The 27,418-nt window shown below is 40.4% G+C and overlaps 1 protein-coding gene across 2 annotated transcripts in view; it reads right to left on the bottom strand.

The window, feature by feature from the left end:
* Positions 1-27,418, bottom strand: part of LOC130100812 (GDP-L-fucose synthase-like) — a 47,179-nt gene that overhangs the window by 2,923 nt on the left and 16,838 nt on the right. The window contains exons 1-5 of one of the 2 annotated variants that reach the window (XM_056266430.1): positions 25,235-25,309; positions 9,481-9,617; positions 7,129-7,243; positions 6,914-7,042; positions 4,081-4,154 (exon numbers count right to left, since the gene is read on the bottom strand). In XM_056266430.1, the coding sequence (XP_056122405.1) occupies positions 4,081-4,154; positions 6,914-7,042; positions 7,129-7,243; positions 9,481-9,617 (455 nt within the window). In that variant the 5' untranslated portion in view covers positions 25,235-25,309. Of the gene's footprint in view, positions 1-4,080; positions 4,155-6,913; positions 7,043-7,128; positions 7,244-9,480; positions 9,618-25,234; positions 25,310-27,418 lie in introns of those variants that run through there. The other variant, XM_056266431.1, reaches the window with a different exon arrangement.

Below are 27,418 nucleotides of genomic sequence, written 5' to 3'. Positions count from 1 at the left end.
TATTCAGTGTATATACACTGCCCTGCCCAAAACAAAGTCGCTGTTTAGATTTAAAAAGGCAAATTCTTAAGAGTTTATGATTGGATCATTATTGCAGTGATTATGTTTGTAGCAGGATATATGTTTGGCAACAGTTCTTCTAGGCCTAATTGATGGAATGTATAGTTTTTCATTTCTTAAACAATACATGTAGGAAGACACATCATGGCCATATTTCAGGATGACAATGTCAAGATTCATCAGGCTCAGATTGTGAAAGAATGGTTGGGAGGAGCATAAAGAATCATTTTCACCCCTGAGTCCTGAACTTAAAGTCATTGAAAGTCTTTGGGATGTGCTGGAGGAGACTTTACAGAGTGCTGGACTCTTGCATTGCCAATACAAGCTCTTGATCAAAAATGTATGCACCCCTTGATGGAAATAAATGTTGTGATGTTATTGATATCAAGAGGTGTATTTATTGGTACTTTTGGTAATTTTAGGACTTACTAATTTACTTAATTATAACATTGCATACTCATAACGAGCATACTTATTACAGGATCTTAGTGCTGCATTTGATACTATCGACCACAACATTCTTTTGAATAGACATGTTCGAAATTTGAAAATTATGTTGGCAAAATTATGTATTATATTGGCATGATTTAAGCCATACTTATCTGACCGTTGTCAGTTTGTAACAGTAAATAAAGAGATGTCATGCTGATCACAATTTCAGTATGGAGTACCGCAAGGCTCAGTACTAGGACCTTTTATTTTCACTCTGTACATGCTACCCTTGGGAGATATCATTAGGAAGCATGGCGTGAGATTTCACTGTTATGCTGATGATACTCTATATTTCTTCACACCCTGACGAAACTTACCAATTCACAAAATTAACAGAAAGCGTAGATGATAAAAAATTGGACGACTAGTAATTCCCTACTTTGCTCTGAATGCCAAATGTGGAACAGTTAGTTCATGCGTTCATGACCTCAAGGCTAGATTATTGTAATACTCTACTGGGTGGTTGACCTGCACGCTTAATAAACAAACTCCAGCTGGTTCAAAACGCAGCAGCAAGAGTTATTACTAGAACCAAAAAGCATGACCATAGCCCGGTTCTGTTAACACTGCATTGGTTCCCTATTAAGCATTGTATACATTTTAAAATCTTGCTGATTACTTGCAAATCACTAAATGGTTTAACTACCTAGTACTTGAGCGAGCTCTTAATGCATTATAGTCCTTCACGTCTATTGCAATCTCGAAATTCTGGCCAGTTGATAATAATACCTAGAATATCAAAATCAACTGCAAGTGGTAGATCCTTTTCCTATTTAGCACCTAAACTCTGGAACAGTCTTCAAAGCATTGTTCGGGAACCAGACACACTGTCAGTTTAAATCTAGAGTACTAAGCACATCTCTTTAACCTGGCTTACACATTATCAATTTCTATAACTCAAATCAGTTAAATGATTGTAGGCTGGATAAATTAGGTCAGCCGGAAACCGGGAACGCTTCCTTTAACACCTGGTTTACTCGTTACATCAGAAGAAGAATTACATTTACGCTAATATTAGTCTTAGGACCTGTGCCTAGACACACAACGACATGACCACAACTCAGGCCTGAATGTCAGCCGAGATTGTGTCAACTAGACTCTCCCATTTAAAGACCTCATCAACACAACAGCCAGTGGCACTGATCTTCAATAAACCTGTCTCCATACCGGCGTGATGAATCCGATCTTCAAACAGATGGAACTGGATAAATATTTTGAATGCTCCTGATCCACAATCTGACTTCTGACCTGTAATGCTGCCTGAATCTTCATCATGTTTAGTTTTTTGGCCTGAGGAGAACTGGTCCCTCGACTGAGCCTGGTTATTCCCAAGGTTTCTTTCTCCATTCTGTCACCTGATGGAGTTTGGGTTCCTTACCATTGTTGCCTATGGCTTGCTTACGGACAGTTAATATTTAACAATATTACTGATCTGCCTGCATTGACACCATTGTATGAGAACTGAACTGAGCTGGACGATGACATCATTGTTTTCTCTAGAGCTGTTGTATAGATAATTTAACTAAATTAATAACTTTTTATACAACATAAATGAATCAGCACTGAACTTACTTAAGCTGGACAATGAACCCATTTTCTTCTGGAGCTGCTGTACAGCCAAAACAAACTTTGTTGCATTATTTTCCTGTTAGCACTGTAAAGCTGCTTCCTTATCCTGCTTCTACCTCATTGCCAGTTTGCTGCTCTGGTTTGGCAGTATGTCCATCTTCCAGAGCTTCTCCACATTCTGCATCAGCTCCGTCGTCTGGGGTGAGACACTAGTGTTAAAACACTGCTGGGTGTTTAGTGCCCACTAGGTAAGGTGTGCAGGTCCTTGAAGTGTCCATTCCAGTCTCTTATGAATGGTTGCTGGACCTCCAGGAGGAGCCATTCTCTCTGGCTCGATAGGGGTAATTAGATGGGGCCCAGGCCCAGTTTGTCAACTGTCTCAGGGAGGATCATTGTGCACTCTGACCCATCATCCAGAACTGCTTAAGTGTCAAGAGTCCCGCCTCTTTTTGCACAGGAGAACTCTTACGGCTTTCAGCAGAACACGAGAGTGGGCAGATGGTCTGTCCAGGTAGAGACTGTTCATACTGGTGCTCACTAGACAACCTTCAGCCTTCGGCTGCTCAGTGTTGGGGCATGCGTTGGCATCATGCAGGACTCTCAGATGCTTCCCTTGACACACATCACAGAGCCTCTTGAGATCCCATTGCGCTGCTTGATGTGCTCTCCCGCATCTCCTTTAACTCTGATCCACTCTATGACCTCCTCTCTGGTGAGCTTCTGAAGCAAATGGGAATCCCCAAAGTTTTTTTGCTGAACATTCTTCTTTTTTTTTCTTTTTTCTTCTTTAGTACTAATATATTTTGGAATTCCAAAGCTGACACACAAATAATTTAACAAATGCATAAATAAATATACAAAGAAATGTGAAAAAAGAAGAGTGTATATATATATATATCTTTTTTTATTTTTTGTGTTTTTGAACAATCGTCTGAATGACTGATTAAACTCAGTCACTAATTAAAACAGTGACTTGCTGCCACCTACTGTCTGTTTTAGTTTCATATTTAAAAGTATAATTTCATTGTTTCCATTTCATATTTCTACATTCAAAATGTTATATTTCCAAAATTAATCTCATTACATTATTTATGCACTTGTAACTGCAGTGTAAATTGCAATTGGGTTTTTTCAGAAAAGTTTGTTTCTGTCGCTGTCAATGTTGTTTTTGGAAGTTACATAAAAAAATGCAGTTGCCTCAAAAATCTGAGGGGGCTCGACAGGTGCTGTCTACAATGTATGGCATGAGATGCTTATTTCACTTACATAAGCACTTTTGTTTGATTGAATCCCGAATAATTCCAATTGATGATTTGGCCTAAGACGTGTGATTAATCAGTATCTAAGAGCAGGATCTTTGAAATATGAACGCAAATAACGGCGCGCTTGTTCAATTGGATTGAAGCAATAGCGAAGATTGGTTAACAGAAAAGACATTGTTATTTTCCAACATCCTACATTTTTTTAATGTTCTTTGTACAGTATTGATCTGTCCACCTAAAACACATTTTTAGTGAAAAGGATGAGGATGAAAGAGGAAGGGAGGAGATGGCTAGACAGGGTTTTGTTTGAATAAGAAATGAATGTATGAAATCCAAATGTTATGATGTAATAAATATAAGCTGTGACATAGTTAATCTGGTTTAATTCTTTTTTCTTTTTCTTTTTTTGCTAAGTAGAAGTTCTGAATAGCTGGTAACTTAAAAATGTAGAAGCCAAATTGGCCAGTGAGTGAAAAAGTTAATTTCAAACCCTGTTTGTAGGTGAAGAATGAGACATGGACATGACATGACCCCGCCCCATGTGACTTCATGACCTCATCAGCCACTCCCACTGTAAACAAATAGCCTAAGACCCAATGGGTTTATTTAAAATAAAGCTAAATTTCATAATAGACGTGATCTGAGATACACCCATTCAAGAACCAATTAACTTTGACACTAAGAGATCAAATCTCACCTGTTGTGGACATCAATCATGCGTTTGGCGTAGGCATAACCGTAATTAGACTCATGTGGGGCACCGTTGTGCATCTGACAAAGACAGAAAGAGAGAAACACGTCTGTAGAAGTTACAGAAACACAATTACTGCAAATAGACTCATGAAACCAATCAGACACTGGCTTAAATCACTCACATCCATGCGTTTTCAATTAGTATTTCTCACCATGATGGGACGGGACAAACACCCAACAGGTATTTTTTACATAAATTTTGGCGCAAATGTTTTATAAATTATTATATAAATAAATTCAATTAATGCTTTCGAGTTTCTGACATCAAAAACCCAAAGGTCGTTTTTACAGTTGAGTCTTTATTTACTGTGAAGGAAATTTGAGTTGAATTAATGAATATCAAAATATCAAGAAACACATCTTGTGATGATTTTTGCAAAGGAAAACATACCCAACATCTGGTTATTAAAGTGTTGTCATGGTTGGGTGACTGTAATGAAAACGCAGGAGGAAGGAGTAAACGACAAAAGCAGTTTTTAAAGGTGCAGTATGTAATATTAACAGCTAGCGGTTGAAATGGATAATGCAGGCCACATTTAAAATAGTGGAGAGATGTTTCCCCGCCCCGTCCTCCTCAGACTTGATGCTCACGCTCGACACTCACTCGAGGACATGCAACAGGAGCGTGCGCAATCCACAATGGAAGGCGGGGAGACTTACGTAGTTGATTTATCCGTGTTTTAATATGCTCCCATTTTTAGATGGATGCCAAGGCTTTCTGACCCAGTTCATTTGCTGGCTTTCATGGCTGCAATACGCTGTGTTTTCTGCCAACTGGCAATCCAGGTTGTCGAAATACTATTGGGTGAATTGGCAGTAGGCGGAGTCACACAGACCAAAACAAAATCAGACATTCTGACACGGAAATGCACATTTCAAAGTAAAATAACTGGCTGTAGAAGTGTTTTTCAGTGAAACGAGTATGTGAACTTAGCATGTTTCTTAAATCTCTGCAAAGATATTTTGGTATTTTTATGCTTTAGTACAGTCAAAAAAATAACATACAGGACCTTCTGAATCAAAACATCACACTCAAAGTAAAATAGTGCTGAACTTTATTACAAAAATAAACAGTATTGACTGATGCATGAATAAATAAATATTAATATACACTCACCTAAAGGATTATTAAGAACACCATACTAATACTGTGTTTGACCCCCTTTCGCCTTCAGAACTGCCTTAATTCTACGTGGCATTGATTCAACAAGGTGCTGAAAGCATTCTTTAGAAATGTTGGCCCATATTGATAGGATAGCATCTTGCAGTTGATGGAGATTTGTGGGATGCACATCCAGGGAACGAAGCTCCCGTTCCACCACATCCCAAAGGTGCTCTATTGGGTTGAGATCTGGTGACTGTGGGGGCCATTTTAGTACAGTGAACTCATTGTCATGTTCAAGAAACCAATTTGAAATGATTCGAGCTTTGTGACATGGTGCATTATCCTGCTGGAAGTAGCCATCAGAGGATGGGTACATGGTGGCCATAAAGGGATGGACATGGTCAGAAACAATGCTCAGGTAGGCCGTGGTATTTAAACGATGCCCAATTGGCACTAAGGGGCCTAAAGTGTGCCAAGAAAACATCCCCCACACCATTACACCACCACCACCAGCCTGCACAGTGGTAACAAGGCATGATGGATCCATGTTCTCATTCTGTTTACGCCAAATTCTGACTCTACCATCTGAATGTCTCAACAGAAATCGAGACTCATCAGACCAGGCAACATTTTTCCAGTCTTCAACTGTTCAATTTTGGTGAGCTCTTGCAAATTGTAGCCTCTTTTTCCTATTTGTAGTGGAGATGAGTGGTACCCGGTGGGGTCTTCTGCTGCTGTAGCCCATCCGCCTCAAGGTTGTGCGTGTTGTGGCTTCACAAATGATTTGCTGCATACCTCAGTTGTAACGAGTGGTTATTTCAGTCAAAGTTGCTCTTCTATCAGCTTGAATCAGTCGGCCCATTCTCCTCTGACCTCTAGCATCAACATGGCATTTTCGCCCACAGGACTGCCACATACTGGATGTTTTTCCCTTTTCACACCATTCTTTGTAAACCCTAGAAATGGTTGTGCGTGAATATCCCAGTAACTGAGCAGATTGTGAAATACTCAGACCGGCCCGTCTGGCACCAACAACCATGCCACGCTCAAAATTACTTAAATCACCTTTCTTTCCCATTCTGACATTCAGTTTGGAGTTCAAGAGATTGTCTTGACCAGGACCACACCCCTAAATGCATTGAAGCAACTGCCATGTGATTGGTTGATTAGATAATTGCATTAATGAGAAATTGAACGGGTGTTCCTAATAATCCTTTAGGTGTATATATTAATTAAAACATTACAGGACAAATGTATGTGTGTGTGTGTGTGTGTGTGTTTATTAAAATACACTAGAAACATGTCATGTAAATTTAATAAGTAACACTTCACAACAAGCTACCATTTAAACTAACTTTCATGAACTAACAATGTGAAATATTTTGACAACGTTTATTGGTATTTGTAAAAAAAAAAATTAATTGACGTTAGTTTCTTTAGTGCATTAATCAAACATAAGTTTTGTAAATGTATTAGTAGTAAATTATTGAAATTGACATGACCTAACAATAAACAATACTTCTACAGCATTTATTAATCTAAGTTAATGGCACCGACAACCTGTCCATCATCTTTAAATATCAACACTATAAGACCAGGCCTGGTTCCAGAATCAAATCACAGAGGGTGTGTGTGTGTGTGTGTGCGTGTGCGTGTGTATGTGTGTGTTTACCATGGTCTCATCTATCGGGTAGGTGGTTTTATCTGGAAAAACACACGTAGACAGACAAGAAACGACCTTCACCACCCCGAACTCCTGAGACATGTACAGCACATTGTCATTGATGTGCACATTATCTCTCTGAAAACAACAAAACAATACAGTCAACGTACAGTTCAATTATCCAACAGTGATATTTCCAACCTTATACTACTGATAATAATTACCCAGAAGTCCAGGTTCTGTCTCATGTTTTTGTAGAGCCCACCCACCATGGCGGCCAAATGAATGACGTGTGTCGGACGATGCTTCTGGAAAACTGATCTCGTCTCTTCAGCGCTCCTGAAACACCACATGGAAATACAGTTATCATGCATTTGACACAAATGAAAACTATTTTATTTGAGCTTATTCTTTGTATATATATTCCATTCATAAACTAATATGATGCTTGTAAACACTAAGAAAGAACAAAATAAAATATAACAATTAAATAAGCTAATTCGGTTAAGTGATTAGGGAACATTGCAGTTTTTTATAACTTGCGCTTAGAATATAAAGTACATGATATATGTGATGATTTGATATTGTATTGATTATTGGTGTATGCGAAATCTAATTGTAATCTATTCAATTTTATTATTTTTATGGATGTCTTTTATTCATTTTTCCTTATTAATCTTTTCCTTAAGAATTCTATTACATGATTTTTCCTGTACATGTTAATGATTTCTCCGGGTGTATTTTCCTTCAGAATTGATTGTATGATGTGCCTTGGTATCAAAGTTCATCTGTTTTCATCTCTGCAGACATGAGATAATGCAAGATCTGCTATATTCTCTTAAAAGTGTTAAAACCATAATTTCTTGGGGCAGACTTGCACTTTCACTCTTGACGTCACTAGCGAACAAAATTCAACATGAACCGTATGCATATATTTTTTGTCGATATATAATTAAATGCTATGTTTAGACTTTAAATCACTGATATGCAATTTCTGTCAGGACCACTATCATCAAATACGATTGACAATTAGCATATAGTTTGGATTGGCGGTGTGGTTCTGTTCTGGGCGAGAACTCCTGGTAACGCTTCCTTTTACAGTCCTGTTTCCCATGTAGTACATACTATGTACTTACTATAGTAATTACAATTACTGGGTAATAACTAGGCACTTACCCTGAACCTACCCCTAAACCTATCCCTAACCCATGTACTTACCTTATATTAGCCAGTACTTTCTAGGTAAGTACACTGTAAGTACACGTAAGTACTGTACTGTAAAAGGAAGCGTTACCGAACTCCCTACGCATCCATGCAGTCTAGCAGCAATAACTAGTATAATGAGTTTCTTTCTTCTGCTGAACACAAAGGAAGATATTTTGAAGAACGATTGGAACTTTGGCACCATTGACTTCCATAGTATTTTTTTTTTTCTACTATGGAAGTCAATGGTGCCAAACAACTGTTTAGTTCCAATCGTTCTTCAAAATATCTTCCTTTGTGTTCAGCAGAAGAAAGAAACTCATACAGGTTTGCAACAACTTGAGGGTGAGTAAATGAGACAGAATTTTCATTTTTGGGTGGAGTATCTCTTTAATGAGTAATGTGTGTGTTTTGACTCTATTCTCTTAATGAGTAATGTGTGTGTTTTGTCTCCATTCTCTTAATGAGTAATGTGTGTGTTTTGTCTCTATTCTCTTAATGAGTAATGTGTGTGTTTTGTCTCTATTCTCTTAATGAGTAATGTGTGTGTTTTGTCTCCATTCTCTTAATGAGTAATGTGTGTGTTTTGTCTCGCAAAGGATTAAATTCATCACAATTATTTAATGAATGAAGCACACAAATTTTTTTACAACAAAGCCCTAAAACTGGCAATTAATCGGCATAACTGCAATTATTTTTTAGACAATTAATCGTCTGCCAAATTTCATAATCGTGACAGGCCTAATTGGAAGAAAATGTTTTGGTCCTGAGACTTCCACAGAAGATATATGTAATTTTATATATATATATATATATATATATATATATAGACCACTTCTATTATTGATTACTGTCAGGATGTGAAGTGTGAAGAGAGTTTCAACCAGAATAAAAAAACCTGTATAAAAAAAATAATTGCCTACCCTACCTTTAATGGTTGCACGAGAAGTACAAAGAATTTAAATACTTTCCCTTCTTTACTTTTCCCTAGTCCCTTACTGTTACAGATGCACGGCAATAAAAGACTCTTTAAAAAGGCTTCTTCTCTTTTTCCTCTCCTTGCATTCTGCAGATATCTTACTTTTTTGGGCCTGGAAAGTATTCTTACTTTACACTCTGATCTTCACAAACTTCATATGTTAAATACACTACTTTGAATTTTTATAATCTATTGATCTATAAGATTTATTTTTATTTTTTGTTATTACAATTTAACATTGATTTGATTCATTTGTCATCTATATAATTTGACATTTTATTTAATAAAATGTGTTATTCCTTATTCAAAATTTGATCTCTGACATAATCATTGCTCATCTGCCTGGATCTCACTGCATCAATTATGTTGTGATGTCTGATGAGGGTTTTCTTACACAAGATTGGCATCTTTGGATGAGAGGAATATCCATTCTTCTCCTTCTCTCCCTTCGCCCTCTTTCACCACTCGCTCTATCGCTCGTCCCACCAGCCCACTGCCACCCGTCACCAACACACGCATCGGCCCGTCCATCTGAAAGAGAGAGAGATGAGGTTTGATGAACACTTCAGGGGTTAACAAATGTGTAAATACATCAGATATCCATTGATACGTACTATAATAGCACAGTCTTTTTATACGGGTTTATTTGATCTCAGTCCTATCACATCTTTTTTTCTCTTCCTCTTCAGCTCACAATGAATCACATGCAGAGAAAACGCCCTTGGTTGCTTATACAACCCGGTGTCTGAACACATGTAAACATGCTAATCTATTGGCAGATGGCAGGGCATGATGTCATACTAAAATGATGCCTGTGCGAATAAAAGGCCACGAATTTACATGTAAACAAATCTTTTGTCTGAAGGAGACTTGCAGTAGGGTTGGGTTATGTCTTGGGGATGTCATTTTCCACAACAATACATTAATAGTTTGTAAAATACACAATGGAGTATATTCAGTGTTTTTAACCACATAATGTTTATTTTAGGTTTCAGACATTTAAATACATATAAAATTTAGCAGAACAATACTTTTATAGTTCTATTCAGTGTTTTTAACCACATAATGTTCATTTTAAGTTTCAGACATATAATTTTTAGCAAAACAATACATTTACAGTTCGTAAAATACACAATGGTGTCTATTCGGTGTTTTTAACCACATAGCTAATGTTTATTTTAGGTTTCAGACATTTAAATACATATAATATTTAGGAAAATAATACATTTATAGTTTGTAAAATACACAATGGTGTCTATGGAAGCAGCAATAACAATCCATTCACATATATTTGCCGACTTGTTTTATTCAAATCAGATACACAGTGTAACTATAAAATTGACTCTTTTCCTCTCCCAGTTCACCGCCACTTTCATGATTTTCGGGAGAAACGGATGAATTCACGTGATGTAATAAATCCAACAGACGGGAATCTCAAACAAACATGGTGGCATTTATAAAGGGTTTTAAACGACAAAACAAAGTCACTTACACGTATTTGAGAATCGGAATAGAAGATTGTTGATGACATGGGAAGCAAGTTTGTTAATATTTAGATATAAAAGCGCTTGCCTTCATCTGTCATACAGGGGGTGTTGACGCTAGCGCAGGGATAGAGAAATTGCAGCTTCGGTCCTGGAGGGCCACTCTCCTGCAGAGTTTAGCTCCAACCCTAATGAAACACACCTGAACAAATCAAGGTTTTCAGGATTACTAGATAGATAGATAGCCTACAGGCAGGTGAGTTTTTATCAGGGCTGAAGCTAAACTCTGCAGGACAGTGGTGCTTGTCACTGCCAAAGATTTCCCCTATATGGCTGAACTTGATGTGATTATTATCAAATAGGCTAAATATTAGCTAATGAGACCATGCATGAAAAAAAATCCAAGTAGCCTATAAACAGCTTTATCAAAGAATAGCGTCAAAAACGGGCAAACCATGACATTGGATGAATCATTGCATAGTTCTGTTAAAATGTGTATGAAACCCAACCCGATCTCACGACCAATTCGATGAACCCCCTAATGCTGTCAAGTGAGGTCTATGCAGAATGCAAGACGTTTTCTGATATGCATAAAAAAAAACCCCACAAACTAGAAACATGACAGGGGTTGGAAAGTAGTGGTTATTTTCAATTATGAAACTCAGTTTTAGTTAGACACTTTTTTTTGCTATAGACCATCAGTTAACAGTTTCTGTTCAAAATCTGAATGTGTGAGACGTGACGTTCTTTCTTTCACACAGGAAGCACCTATAATCTTTGACCTATATTTTTTTAATTATCTGCATCGGCCAATAAGTATACACTCACCGGCCACTTTATTAGGTACACACCTGTCCAACTGCTCGTTAACACCTAATTTCTAAGCAGCCAATCACATGGCGGCAACTCAGTGCATTTAGGCATGTAGACATGGTCAAGACAATCTCCTGCAGTTCAAACCGAGCATCAGTATGGGGAAGAAAGTTAATTTGAGTGACTTTGAACGTGGCATGATTGTTGGTGCCAGAAGGGCTGGTCTGAGTATTTCAGAAACTGCTAATCTACTGGGATTTTCACACACAACCATCTCTAGGGTTTACAGAGAATGGTCCGAAAAAGAAAAAACATCCAGTGAGCGGCAGTTCTGTGGGCGGAAATGCCTTGTTGATGCCAGAGGTCAGAGGAGAATGGCCAGACTGGTTCGAGCTGATAGAAGGGCAACAGTGACTGAAATAACCACTCGTTACAACCGAGGTATGCAGCAAAGCATTTGTGAAGCCACAACACGCACAACCTTGAGGCGGATGGGCTACAACAGCAGAAGACTCCACCGGGTACCACTCATCTCCACTACAAATAGGAAAAAGAGGCTACAATTTGCAAGAGCTCACCAAAATTGAACAGTTGAAGACTGGAAAAATGTTGCCTGGTCTGATGAGTCTCGATTTCTGTTGAGACATTCAGATGTTAGAGTCAGAATTTGGCGTAAACAGAATGAGAACATGGAACCATCATGCCTTGTTACCACTGTGCAGGCTGGTGGTGGTGGTGTAATGGTGTGGGGGATGTTTTCCTGGCACACTTTAGGCCCCTTAGTGCCAATTGGGCATCGTTTAAATGCCACGGCCTACCTGAGCATTGTTTCTGACCATGTCCATCCCTTTATGGCCACCATGTACCCATCCTCTGATGGCTACTTCCACCATGTCACAAAGCTCTAATCATTTCAAATTGGTTTCTTGAACATGACAATGAGTTCACTGTACTAAAATGGCCTCCACAGTCACCAGATCTCAACCCAATAGAGCATCTTTGGGATGTGGTGGAACGGGAGATTCGCATCATGGATGTGCAGCCGACAAATCTGCGGCAACTGTGTGATGCCATCATGTCAATATGGACCAAACTCCCTGAGGAATGCTTCTAACACCTTGTTGAATCTATGCCACGAAGAATTGAGGCAGTTCTGAAGGCAAAAGGGGGTCCAACCCGTTACTAGCATGGGGTACCTAATAAAGTGGCCGGTGAGTGTATATAATAGCCCTATATTTTTCTGTTTGGCCGATGTTTTGAAACTTTTATTTTGACTCAGCGCCAGAGCAAACAACGCTTCTATTCTCCGTCTTCATTAGCTATGGTCTAATGTGTTACTAGACCTGTTTAACACCGTAAACTGAATACGAAAAACTATTAGTTGATTAGCTGAATACGAAAAACTATTAGTTGATTAGTAACAGAAATCAAACGTCTAGGTCGTGATTAAAAGATGGCTAATTCGTAACAATTCGTACGACCTCACTCATACGAATTACTACGATTTTTGCTAAAACGTACATATTTGACGAGTTGCCCAATTCGTATGAATTCGTACGAATGACCTACCCCTGACCCCGCCCCTAAACCTACCCATCACGTGGGTTTAGACAAATCGTACAAATTCGTACGAATGAGGTCGTACGAATTCGTACGAATTAGCCATCTTTTAATCACTCGTCAAATTCGGACGAATTGGTCGTGAGATAGCTAACCCCGTTCCCTGAGGGAGGAAACACTGAACTAATGAATTGGGATCTCGCCTGAAAGCCAACGCACCTTCGAGTGTACCGTAAAACTTCAAATAGTAGCCCGGGCTTTTATTTTCCCAAATCGTCGAACTGCACCGGCTTGTAGGCCTATTTGAGACAGGCGTCTATATGAGACAGGCCTTTATAATTTAGTGTTCAGATGTTGTTCATTGAGTGTATAGGCCTGTCTCTAATCTCTAAAAATCTCCAAATGCTCCGTGCGTGAAACTGCGGTCTTGCGACCTTTTACTATCGCGTCAATTGATTTAGATTAATATGCGCGAGGGAGAGAGCAAGACAGCGCTCGTGTTGTTTGAAGACGTGAGAGTTCGCGCGCGCGCGGCCGGGGCGCTCTCTCTCTCTCTCTCTGTTCGTACGCGCCCTGTCATTCAAGCGCAGCAGTCATTCTATTCTACATCACTTACCGATCAAAAAAGGCTTTGGAGGGACAAAAATTTGCTTTGGCGGCCGCGAAAAAGCGGACGATCTGACGGGTTTAAATGCATTAAATACAACCCGAAACTATAACAGACCCGGTCTCTATTTGAGACCGGCCTTTATTTACCCAAACTTGCAGCCACACCAGGCGTGTAAAAGAGACAGGCGTCTATTTGGGACTCGGCTATTATTTGAAGTTTTACGGTAAACTAAACGAGCCAATGGAGATTAGTGGACGAGATTTGCATTACAAACTAGGGATGCGCTGATACCATTTTTTTCAGAACCGATCCGATACCAAAAATTATCGGCCGATACAAATACCAATCCGATATCAGAGCAGTTTTTTTTACCTCTTCGTGTTGAACTGATTATCACTCTTTTGTGTTAAACATCATTATAAAGAAAAACAACAAGTGAAAAAATTATATAATCATAATCTATGACAAAATACTATTATAAACTAAATTAGTGGAAAATTCAGCAACAAAAGTTACTTTAGAAAAATGATGAGTGCACAATAATTGTATTAAATCTAAACATTAAAAAAAACATTATTTCGAGAAGATGGAGAACAAATAAAAGAATACACTCACCGGCCACTTTATTAGGTACCCCATGCTAGTAACGGGTTGGACCCCCTTTTGCCTTCAGAACTGCCTCAATTATTCGTGGCATAGATTCAACAAGGTGCTGGAAGCATTCCTCAGGGAGTTTGGTCCATGTTGACATGATGGCATCACACAGTTGCCGCAGATTTGTCGGCTGCACATCCATGATGCGAATCTCCCGTTCCACCACATCCCAAAGATGCTCTATTGGGTTGAGATCTGGTGACTGTGGAGGCCATTTTAGTACAGTGAACTCATTGTCATGTTCAAGAAACCAATTTGAAATGATTAGAGCTTTGTGACATGGTGGAAGTAGCCATCAGAGGATGGGTACATGGTGGCCATAAAGGGATGGACATGGTCAGAAACAATGCTCAGGTAGGCCGTGGCATTTAAACGATGCCCAATTGGCACTAAGGGGCCTAAAGTGTGCCAGGAAAACATCCCCCACACCATTACACCACCACCACCAGCCTGCACAGTGGTAACAAGGCATGATGGTTCCATGTTCTCATTCTGTTTACGCCAAATTCTGACTCTAACATCTGAATGTCTCAACAGAAATCGAGACTCATCAGACCAGGCAACATTTTTCCAGTCTTCAACTGTTCAATTTTGGTGAGCTCTTGCAAATTGTAGCCTCTTTTTCCTATTTGTAGTGGAGATGAGTGGTACCCGGTGGAGTCTTTTGCTGTTGTAGCCCATCCGCCTCAAGGTTGTGCGTGTTGTGGCTTCACAAATGCTTTGCTGCATACCTCGGTTGTAACGAGTGGTTATTTCAGTCACTGTTGCCCTTCTATCAGCTCGAACCAGTCTGGCCATTCTCCTCTGACCTCTGGCATCAACAAGGCATTTCCGCCCACAGAACTGCCGCTCACTGGATGTTTTTTCTTTTTCGGACCATTCTCTGTAAACCCTAGAGATGGTTGTGCGTGAAAATCCCAGTAGATTAGCAGTTTCTGAAATACTCAGACCAGCCCTTCTGGCACCAACAATCATGCCACGTTCAAAGTCACTCAAATCACCTTTCTTCCCCATACTGATGCTCGGTTTGAACTGCAGGAGATTGTCTTGACCATGTCTACATGCCTAAATGCACTGAGTTGCCGCCATGTGATTGGCTGCTTAGAAATTAAGTGTTAACGAGCAGTTGGACAGGTGTACCTAATAAAGTGGCCGGTGAGTGTAAGTGTAGCACTAAATCTGTTCAAATGTTACACATTGCTCTTTGTATTGTTGTAAAATACATAAATGAAAAACAAGTAAATATATTGATTTATAGGCCTAATATGTACTTTAAAATTAAAATAGTTATTTTAAACGTATATCTGTTACGATGTGGTTGAGACAAGAAAGAAGCAGGATCCACTTGCAGCATAATTTATTAAACAAACTCCAAACTGGACAAGGACTCAGACAGGGAACAGGACTCAGGAACAGAACAACCAGCATCAACGTTACAACAACAAGAACTCACAAAGACTGTACTGAAACACAGGGCTTAAATACAGAGCCAAACAAGCTAAACAAGATAACAAGGGGGCGTGGTATACATGAACACAAACGAGGAGCGGGAAAACTGAACAGGACTGAACCAAAAGCACAAAGACAGGGGGAACACAGACAGACATTACAACATAGCCCCCCCTCTATGGGTGGCTCCCGACGCCCATCAAAACTAGAAATATAGTTCGGGAGGGTGGTGGAGCGGAGGCGGTCCTGGGGGAGGGATGGAGGGCCAGGTCCGTGCAGGGAACGGGACCGGGGTCTTGCGATGGCGGACCTGGGCCATGGAACATGGGCGGAGCTGGACAAACAGACTGCCAGGGCGGAGCAGGCTGTGGGCGTGTCCACGATGGAGCAGGCTGAGGGCGAGGCCACGGCGGAGCAGGCTGTGGGCGTGACCAGGGCGGAGCAGGCTGTGGACCCTCGGGCATCCAGGGCGAAGCTGTCGGACCCTCGGGCGTCCAGGGCGGAGCTGTCGGACCCTCGGGCGTCCAGGGCGGAGCTGTCGGACCCTCGGGCGTCCAGGGCGGAGCTGTCGGACCCTCGGGCGTCCAGGGCGGAGCTGTCGGACCCTCGAGCGTCCAGGGCGGAGCTGTCGGACCCTCGGGCGTCCAGGGCGGAGCAGACCCTTCGGGCGGCCACGGCGGTGAAGACCCCTCGGGCGGCCACGGCGGTGAAGACCCTTCGGGCGGCCACGGCGGTGAAGACCCTTCGGGCGGCCACGGCGGTGAAGACCCCTCGGGCGGCCACGGCGGTGAAGACCCCTCGGGCGGCCACGGCGGTGAAGACCCTTCGGGCGGCCACGGCGGTGAAGACCCTTCGGGCGGCCACGGCGGTGAAGACCCCTCGGGCGGCCACGGCGGTGAAGACCCCTCGGGCGGCCACGGCGGTGAAGACCCTTCGGGCGGCCACGGCGGTGAAGACCCCTCGGGCGGCCACGGCGGTGAAGACCCTTCGGGCGGCCACGGCGGTGAAGACCCTTCGGGCGGCCACGGCGGTGAAGACCCTTCGGGCGGCCACGGCGGTGAAGACCCCTCGGGCGGCCACGGCGGTGAAGACCCCTCGGGCGGCCATGGCGGTGCGGCCTTCACGGTCCCATCCAGGGTCCTACTGCACCCCCCCAAAATTTTCTTAGGGGCAGCCATGGGGTCATCAACAGGAACAGACACGGGCGCAGGATCAGCGGGCTCTGGCGCAGGATCAGCGGGCGCAGGATCAGCGGGCTCTGGCGCAGGATCAGCGGGCGCAGGATCAGCGGGCTCTGGCGCAGGATCAGCGGGCGCAGGATCAGCGGGCTCTGGCGCAGGATCAGCGGGCTCTGGCGCAGGATCAGCGGGCTCTGGCGCAAGTGTGTGCGCAGCCCACACACACCACATGGCTGTGGCCATAATGGCCAGTGTTGCGGTCACTGTGGGCTCAGGCAGCGCACGCGTGGCGTGAACAGTCTCTGGCTGGGCAGACGTGATCTGGGCAGTCTCTGGCTGGACGTGGCTGACGTGAAGCTCTGGCTGGACGTGGCTGACGTGAAGCTCTGGCTGGACGTGGCTGACGTGAAGCTCTGGCTGGACGTGGCTGACGTGAAGCTCTGGCTGGACGTGGCTGACGTGAAGCTCTGGCTGGACGTGGCTGACGTGAAGCTCTGGCTGGACGTGGCTGACGTGAAGCTCTGGGCTGGACGGAACCAGCGGCGAATGGGGCCCTGGGCTAGACATCACCAACCCAGGGTCGAAGAGTGGCCAGCGTGGAGAGTGGTGTCGGGGCTCCTCTCGACCACCTCCTCTACTGAGGCCTCCACGTGTACCACGAAACTTGACCAAACGGGTCCCCTCAAAAGAGTGGCCTCTCCTCCGCTCGGTGGCTGGAGAAGAGACACTGGCGAACATGCTGCTGGATTCAGTGCTGGTGAGTTCTTCTGTTACGATGTGGTTGAGACAAGAAAGAAGCAGGATCCACTTGCAGCACAATTTATTAAACAAACTCCAAACTGGACAAGGACTCAGACAGGGAACAGGACTCAGGAACAGAACAACCAGCATCAACGTTACAACAACAAGAACTCACAAAGACTGGACTGAAACACAGGGCTTAAATACAGAGCCAAACAAGCTAAACAAGATAACAAGGGGGCGTGGTATACATGAACACAAACGAGGAGCGGGAAAACTGAACAGGACTGAACCAAAAGCACAAAGACAGGGGGAACACAGACAGACATTACAACAATAGCACAGCTGTTTAATGAAGCAGCAACTGCTAGTCTTCTGGCACATTATGCAGTAAATCATAAGCGATCCAGTGGTACTTCTTTTAGCCACTATATGCTCCACATTTTTTTAATTTAATTGTCTACCAAATGAAGTGTAAGAGGCTACAAGCATTCATATTTTTAAAAGACAAGTATATAATCAATTGAAGAATATGGTGTAAAGTTGAAAGTCTGTTTTTATTTTACCTTCCGATTCTCTTATAGTTGGTTTAATTTGTATACGCCTATGTTTAATTTATATTATTTTTATTTTATTTTGATATTGAGGTAAAACTGTATTGCCAATTTCTTTATTTTACATTGTGAACCTTTTATATTTGTTTTAAAATATTTTTAAATTGACATTGTGTGAAATTATTTGTAATGACATTATGTAATACATTATTTGTTTTTATTCTACAGGGCTGTTGAATGCTTGATTCTGATTGGTTGAGAACGTTCTAAGGTGTGCAATTATTTTCAGGGAAACGACGGCTAAAGTAGTTCCAGGCAGGTTTGACCGCATTACAGTTCCATATCACTGCGCGTAGTTAACTGTAATAACAGAAAATAGGATACAATTCATAACAAGAAAAAACATGCAGCCCCATGCGCTTGATCTGCAATTTTCGATGTCTAACTTCACAATCAATGGACACGTAGGGTAGACTGGGTACAGTTGAGACACTTTTTGCGTTTTGATTTTTCACACAAAAATAGATGCTGAAAAGACGTGAATTTCCACATGATATGCCACATGACATTTCATGAGCTTGTAGACTAAGATATTATCAATCAATATTACTCATAAGTAGTTTATATTTTCCACAATTAGCTCATAAAAATAAGGTGCTTTTTGTCTCAACTTTGTCTCAACTGTACCCATATGTGGTACAGTTGAGACAGTACCATGGTACAGTTAAGACACCCATTTTTAATGATGTAAAGGTAACTAATCGTTCATTGAAAATATAATAAATAAAGACAAATAAAAAAAATAACAATTGGGCAACATGTTTGTTTATTCATCCATTCAAATTCATTAATGTTATTTAAATTAGCACTGGTTAAATTTTATAAAACAGAAACAATATATTTTATATATTCATTAATAATACACAGTTTAATTATCACAAATACCAAATTTTTATTTCATTTGCAGCTTATGCTGGCTAATTATGACATTTAACCTGTTATCATAACACTGAACAACTAAACAGTGTGTTTCCTAATAGAACTCTATCGCGGGTACAGTTAAGACAGTGTGTCTCAACTGTACCCTGATGGCCACCTCGCGCATTTCTCTAGATTTTGCAATGACCATGCCTGAAACAATCCCATGAAATATGCCCGTTTTTAGGGCACAGAATAACGTTTGTTATTATACCAGTTACGTTTAACAGTCACATAAGGATAATAAGCTATTCATTGTGGAGTGTGCATGGTGAAGTGAACGTCTTACCTTAAAAAAAAAACTTTTGCCGATATCTTCGGAGCGGAGATGCGTCCATTGATCAAATTTCCCACGACCAAAGAGGACACTAATACGCATGTGCACAGCAAAAATCACAACTTGTGCTGGCTGCGCACGCAAGTTATTTAAGGTGTCTCAACTGTACCTATGTCTCAACTGTACCCAGTCTACCCTACAGTTAATTTTTTATAATGTAGTCCTATCTATAGGCTAAATAGAAAATTAAATTGAATAGTCTATATAAATAAATTGATAGTCCTGCTGGGTTTTCGTAATTTTTCCAGATAATATAACAAATAAATAATTATTGATATTATCTCTCTCTCTCTCTCTCTCTCTCTCTCTCTCTCTCTCTCTCTCTCTCTCTCTCTCTCTCTCTCTCTCTCTCATAACGGCATTAATAACTGCATAAAGCCGGGACACACTTGACTCACTGACTAAGGCCAGTTATGAATGTAATTTGATACTTATGACTGATCATGCCCAAACGCGTGTTCAGCGCGTCTGTACTAGCCTATTCACAGTCTGTGTTTAAGAGAGTCGATGGAAACAGTCAGTCTTCGAATGTTTCAGCGAGTCGTAGCCTAAGTGTGTCAGCGCATGTCTTCGCTTCGCGTTGTGACCGCATTACCACCTCGGGTGTGCATTATTTTTCTAATAATTCAATGGCCTGTCGTCAATTATTCCTTACTTATCCTTGCGAAGCACTAGATTTGCCATGCACGGGACAACGGTTCAGTCTCCAAATTATGACCAGAATTGGATAAATATTAAGTCTGCTGTTTAAAACAAATAAAGAACCGTACGTAGAACGGTTATTAAGCGACAACAGCGGGAAACTCTGTATGTGTGCGCATGTAAAAAAAACTATTCCGAGTTGAATATTTTGACTTAAAAACGCGCACATCAACCCGATCATGCATCACATTACGATGTTTAGCATAAACTACAATACATACAGATTCATCGGAATGAATTCAGTCCGATTGAAACAAAAGTTGTGCATGTAAACATATCCAGTCTCTGCGGAGTTGCCAGTTATGTCGGACTTTCCAGCTCTTAACGCTGCATGTGCTCTTGGATGGTTATAGCCTACATGATGGGCTAATGTAGGAAAAAATAATAACTTAAGGTAATTTTGTGATGACTATATTTTGGAAATCCTGCTTTTTTTGTCATTAAGGGAAATCATCTTGTCTCATACAAATTTGACTGGTAAATCATAAAGAATGTTTTTCTGGATGTAACTTTTTATACTTTGCGGTAAAAATGGCTCTACTGACTTTGTCCTATCAATGCGGCTCTCGTGAAAAAAAATAGTGAAGACCACCACGGGACACTGTTTGCAGTGCAATATTTGACTGGAAGGGTAAAATAACATCATGGAGAAGATCACAGCTTTGCAAAGGCAAATGGATCGTTCCGGACACCAAAATGGACCATGAGAATAGCCGTGTAAATTGGAATATGGCTACTCGCCCCAAAACCAAACAATCCCAATCTTATCTGTTTTCGGCCGCCCTCAACCAGCACTGGCCTTGGCCAAGGCCGCTGTTGGAACAACAACTCCCCCGGAAGAGCACTGCAGCGAGCCGCTCTTGCGTTCCTTCCCCGACACCCCAAACACCTGGTGATTGTTGACTCTGTCTGGGACCTGATCAAGGTTGTCTCCATGGCAACTCACTGTGTATCGCTATGACAATCCTGCGGACTGAGGCACCTGGATTATGATGCCAGGCCTACACACACACATGAACTCTTACATACAGATATGCAATCACCCGTCCCATACCCCATCCCTCGCCTTCGTCGCTTTGTACCCCCAGTCTTAAATGGCTGCATCCCCCACCTCCACCCCTCACCCCTCACCCCTGTTGCAAGTCTTGTTCATGTAAAGTGTACTGATTGTGTGCTAATGTTGCTGAGGTGTTTTTTTTCCTGTTCCCACACTGTACTCCTTGAGGAGCATAGTCTGGGGGTTGCCTTTTTTTTCTCTCCTCACCTCTCCTCATGTCATGCTGTATTTTTCCTTGAAATTTCTCACTTGTGAGACGAATAAAGGCATTGTCTTATCTTATCTAAAACTGGCGGCTATTTTCGTCGTGAGAAATATAATGATTCAGCAGAAATGGAGTTTAATTTATTAGGGCATTCCTCAAGTGGAATGAATTTGACTGACGGCGCTCTGAAAAGTGAACAGACATATGCGCTGAGAGACGGTGAAAGTGGGTGGGTCTGGGTCCAATATCATTGGTCTTAAAAAGTGGGTGTGTCTTGTCCTATCCATGGTTCCGACGCCCATGGATTCTATAACAAGAGTGCACCTCAAAAAATATCTATAACATAGTTCTGACCTTCATGCAGTCGATGCACACACTTTTAATCATTGAAACTGGTTTTCATCCTAAAGGTTCATAATAAAACATATATTCTAGTATTTGTCAATAAAAAAATATAAAATAATATTATCCTCTAAAAAGTAGATATAGCCTATAGACCTAGGCCTACTATCCCATAAAATATATTTTTTAATCGCCTTTTTTAAAAATCACATATTTTAGTAATTATCATAAATTAGGTAGGCCTATCATTCGAAAGTTTACAAACTCAAAATTCAAAAAAACGTTTTGAAATTGGACATTGCGTTACAATATGACCTGGGCTGCGTTCAGCCCTGACAAAACATTGCACAACGTTTTGTAAACAGAAACGGTGATCCGTTGAACACACTGTTCTGATGACGCAAGAGTTGCAACTATGGCAGCTGAGAAAGGCCATTCTTTGTGTTCTTTGTGTAGAATTTTCGGAGCCTGAAGTCGGTAAATATGTGTTTAATACTACAAATTATGCCCGATGTTACAGTTACTGCACTTGCCGCCCAGAACATCCCAATCAAGTGAAGGGATTTGTGGAAACTGAAATGGAAGCACACATCTTACCTAATTAAAACACATCTGTTTAGCCTCACATAGGCTACTGACTTTATTTGTAGTTCATACTGTTTTAATACCCTGTATTTTCTTTCTCATTTTTAGGAAAAGCACTTAATTACCATTGTTTATTTCTATACGAAATGTCATACACTTGGAATGAAGCTAAAAATATAAACAACTACATCATTATGTTGATATCCTATATTTTTACAATGAAACTAATGACAAACATGTCTTCTAATATCCTCAGTTGTTGCGTATACCGAGCTGCGTCGAACAAATTTGTAAATTACTTTCCTTAATTGAACCCATTGTGCGAGTTCATTTTAATACCGCGCGCTTTATATACATGTTGCTGCTGATTGGACTGCAGTTCTGAACTTCTGACACCCCCCCACCAAACAAGAGAAAACGTATCTCAAACCCCGTTGCACACCGGTACACGCCATAGCAGGTACACGCCGTTTCCAGGAAACATGACGTTCAACCCGGAAACCGAAGCAAAACGTTGCGCACCGTTTTGAACTTGAACGTGCCCCTGTTAAACTGGTCATATTGGGCATTGTCATATTTCATAATTTATAATCAAAATCAATCTCGACAAAACACATAGCCTATTGTCGGAAAGGTCTGAGTCTCAAGGTTTCATATTATTTAGAAGTGAAATTTGGACAGACATATATTACAATGGAATGTCGGCCGGCGGCCATTTTTGGTTCGTCTAAGGAAAATCTCATAGGAACTTATTGTGATATGATATCAACTACAAATTTGGAACACAACTTATTTAGACATATGACTTTGTTTTTTTAGTAATTTTAGAGTAAAAATATTTTATGAAATAGGCCTATATATTTTATATAAAAGAAAAAAATATTTAGTATAGTATAGCCTACATTTGATTTAGCCTACTACAGTAGCCTAAATCTTTGTCATACCTTTTTTGATGTGCTTTCACTTCAGAAATAGCTGAATGTCTTCTTTAAGGGATTAAGCTTCAGAAATCGATTTTATCCATTGACTTCATTGATGAAAAGTATTATAAGGCATTTAAGATGTATATTTTTTGTCTGTATATACATACTGTAGAAAACTGTACAGTTTAGATTTATAGGCTATGCATTTATTTAACGGAAAAACAATATAGGGCGGCTAATACATTTGTCACAGATGGTGGTTGTAAATAGGCACACGCCGATGAAGACGTCAATGTAAAGACGACACACTGGCTGCGTGGCGTAACCCCTCATTTACACTGCACACGTCTGCGGCGCATTACGGCTGCGACACGGCTACCGGAGCTGATCGCGGCCATTCTAGTCAATGCGTGTGTTTACACCGGCCGCGAAGCGGCGCGTTTCAGAAGCTTCCCAGAAGCGGCTCTCCGCGTCTGAAATGCTCCTGGTGTGAGTTGGCACTGTGTGAAGGACGGAATAAAACCGTGTCGCAGCCGTAATGCGCCGCAGACGTGTGCAGTGTAAATGAGGGGTAAGCGTCTCAGCTGCGTGGCGTGTCCGTTTTTATTTCGGCTCCCATGTTTGCAGACTGCTTGCGTGACACGCGCGTCTCAGGCGCGGCATGAGCCGCGCGGAAAACGCGTGCATGCTAGAAATAGAACCGACGCCTATTTTTCACGCGACACGCAAGTGTGTTGGAAGCGTTTCCAGGCAAAATAGAATAGGAAACGATGTTTATATGTCATTTTGTACAGGAATACATATTCATAAATTACATTTTGTTGTTTGAAAGTCTAGGTTTTGACATAAATTCAGATATCAATGTAATTTAAACAAATAATAATAATAATAATTATCGATTTTCAAATATTGCCATTATTTTTGCCTACATATAATTTTATGTCATTTTTATTTTTTAAACAATCGAGTCCTGGTGTCCACTACAGAGGTCATAGCAATTGTAATTTTGTTAATTTGTAATTGTTTTAGATGTGATTTTATTATTAATCAATGTCAAAAAAAATAAAATAAAACATGAGACAAAATAATAGAAATCAGTGGTAATTTACTACAACTTTGTTTTATCTTGTGATGCATATGTTTTCTTAATCTACAACAAATACAAGTGCTCCATTTTACATGCATATTTTACGCATAAAAGCGTCAAAATGTTATTTCGTTTTTAGTAAAAATGTATTTAGTAAAATACAAAAAAGTATTGTTAGTAAAATTATTTAAGAGTTAAAAACACTTCAGAACAAAAACATTTTTAAATGCGCCAAATAAAGGCATAATCATGAGCAGTGAATAGAGAAGAGCTCCTTCAATGTAATGTTAATAACAACTTGAAAATGAAAACTCAACATTTAAAGTTGCTGTTTTTAAATGATTTTATGCACATTTGGGAACTCACGGCTAAAATACACTAAATCCACATAGTGCACAAGAACTTCATAAACATGTAGATATTGGTAAGATTATTATTTTAGAATTTTATTTCGTTTATTGGTAGATTTTTCATCTGCATTTAATATTAGGCAACAGGGCTGCAACTAATTAATTATTATTTTAAACAATGGAAAAGTCAGCCGGCTATTTATTAACATGTTAATTAATGTGCCTTTCGCCGTTTACCCCAAATACCATACTTTAATAACAATATATCGAGTCCAACCTTTTAAACTGATAATCCCTCGTTTTAATTTATCTAGGATCTTTCGATTTGGAGCGTGCTCGACAGTGCATAAAGGTGCCCGATTATGCAGTGTTTTATAAACTAATAAAAAAACTTTAAATCAATACTTTGATGAACTGGTAACCAATGTAATTCCATTAAAACCGGTGGAATATAGGCTACTCTCTCCTTTTTAATTGCATTAGTAGGCAACTCTATTGCATTTTGTATCAATTCTAGCATTTCTGAAAGATTGCATTACCTGCTCTCTGGCTCGTTGGCTGTCGCTCTGTGAATTATGAGGAAGTGATAAAAAGAAATGTCCAGTTTACTGGTTGTTACACACACACACCTACATTGAAGGACGGTGTTCTGAAATATTCAGTGTCTGATATTCGGTGACACTGGGCGGAGCTTACATGAATATTCTCCTGTTTTGCTTAAAAAACTGGCGGAGCAAGACCATTTAAGATCTAAAAAAAAATTATTTTAGCAAATGAGGCATCCTTTCATCATGCTGTTTCAAACTGTAAAGGGATGGTTCACCCAAGAATGTATAAGGAACCAAAATGTTTTTTTTTTTGTTCTGCTAATCCCACAGGAAGATATTGTGAAGTCAAGGCAAGACAAGTTTAGCACATTTCATACACAATGGTAATTCAAAGTGCTTTAGAGGAAATTAAAATAATCAAAAGAAATAAGAATAATTAAAACAGTTTAGAAAAATAAATAAAATACAGTACAAACAGTGCTTATACAGTGCTACAGTAAAATATAGTACTGAATGTCAGTAAATGTTCTAGGTAGGGCTGTACCACATGTAACACTGGAAAAACTAGTTGAGGAACGACCACTCCTCAAGTAGACAAAGGACCTTGCTGAAAATCAACATTAGAAACTCCCCCTCGAGCACTATTGAGTGGAAGGTCTCACCTTATCTCTCTCACCTAATCTACATTACTTCCCCTCATCCTGCACTTTTGCAGAGATCCCCCAACTCACACAAGAATCTATATGTTTTAATGTGAATAATTATCATCGAGTATTATACATATTTAGTATCATTCGAAATGTCTCAGGGTGACTACAAGTGTCTCATTCCCAAAAAAGTCAAACAAAAGGTAATAAGGTTTTTAAGAGTAGAGATCTGGCACACAAAGGAATGTGGTCTCTTGACAAACGGTCTCCTACACACACAACACACACACACACAGACACTACCCCACACCACGGTCTCCTACCCCCAGGTGTAACCTCAATGCAAATACCCATTATTTGCACATGTTTCAAATTCCATGTGAAAGAAGTTTCTGTCTATATAATGAAATTAGCAAGAGGCTCTGGGCTTTCTATATTTCAGATGAGCCCGTGAGGCTGAGAGCGGCCGAGTCTCTCGAGACTAGTCAGCTTCATGTATTTCTTAAATGTCGTGCATTTGATGTTTTGCATTGATTATCTTTGCATTGATCATGAAATTCGCATGATACATTTACCTGACGTAATAAATTGTTACATTTGATTATTCTAACTGACTTTGACATTATTTTCATTAGAGTTAAAAGGAATAGTCTAACATTCGCTCACATTTAATGATGCACGGATATCATTAAAACCTTTTCATTTATGGAGTCAGATGAAATAACGAGAAAATACATATGAGGAAATGTATTGCATTTAATCAAAATACTTTGCCATGAGAAAAGACAGTAACACGTAAAGACCTTCCGTGCTGGTCGGATGCCGATCGAGCGCGAGTTTACATGATCCAACAATTTTAGCAAACATCCCAGTATGATTTAACAGAAGGAAAACATATTAAGACTTAAAGGTGCAATGTGTGGTATTTCTGAGGATCTATTGACAGAAATGCAATATAAGATCCATAACTAGGCCCTTATGGGTTCAATGGTGTATAAAGACCTTACTCAATGAACCGTTATGTTTTTATTACCTTATAATGAGACATTTATATCTACATAACCGCGGGTACCCCCTTCTATGAAGATCGACATATTGTGACGTCATGTTTCTACCGTAGCCGACAGCGAACATCCCTACCTTGAAAGAGAAGCCGCAGAAAGCTAGAAGGTAGCCATAGACACCGTGAGTAGTGACTTTTCCCCTTGTCAGTGGTGTAAAATATGTAGTTGGATTGTTTCATGTAACTTTGTTCTTCTCCCTCGCTGTGTTATGGCTTTGACAATCAGCTGATTAGTACTCTTGTCATTGACCGTAAAACAGTAACGTTACAGGAGTCACCAACCGGTCAAAAAGTCGATCTTGGAAGCATTTTAAGTCGATCACGAAGAGTTTCCAAAACCAGAGGAAAAAAACAATATTTTTATTCATTATTATTTATTAATTTGTGTGTAGTAAATGGTGTCTAGGGGATGCTGAGGTCCCCTAGACCTTTGCGCCCATGCGGACGCGTCGAGTATAAACAATG

This window comes from Rhinichthys klamathensis, unplaced genomic scaffold (genome assembly GCF_029890125.1).
Source record: "Rhinichthys klamathensis goyatoka isolate OS25496 unplaced genomic scaffold, OSU_Roscu_1.1 h1tg000248l_1, whole genome shotgun sequence".
NCBI classification, from domain to species: domain Eukaryota; kingdom Metazoa; phylum Chordata; class Actinopteri; order Cypriniformes; family Leuciscidae; genus Rhinichthys; species Rhinichthys klamathensis.
Note: the sequence above shows the minus strand (reverse complement) of the source record. Positions and strands in the feature narration are given on the sequence as shown.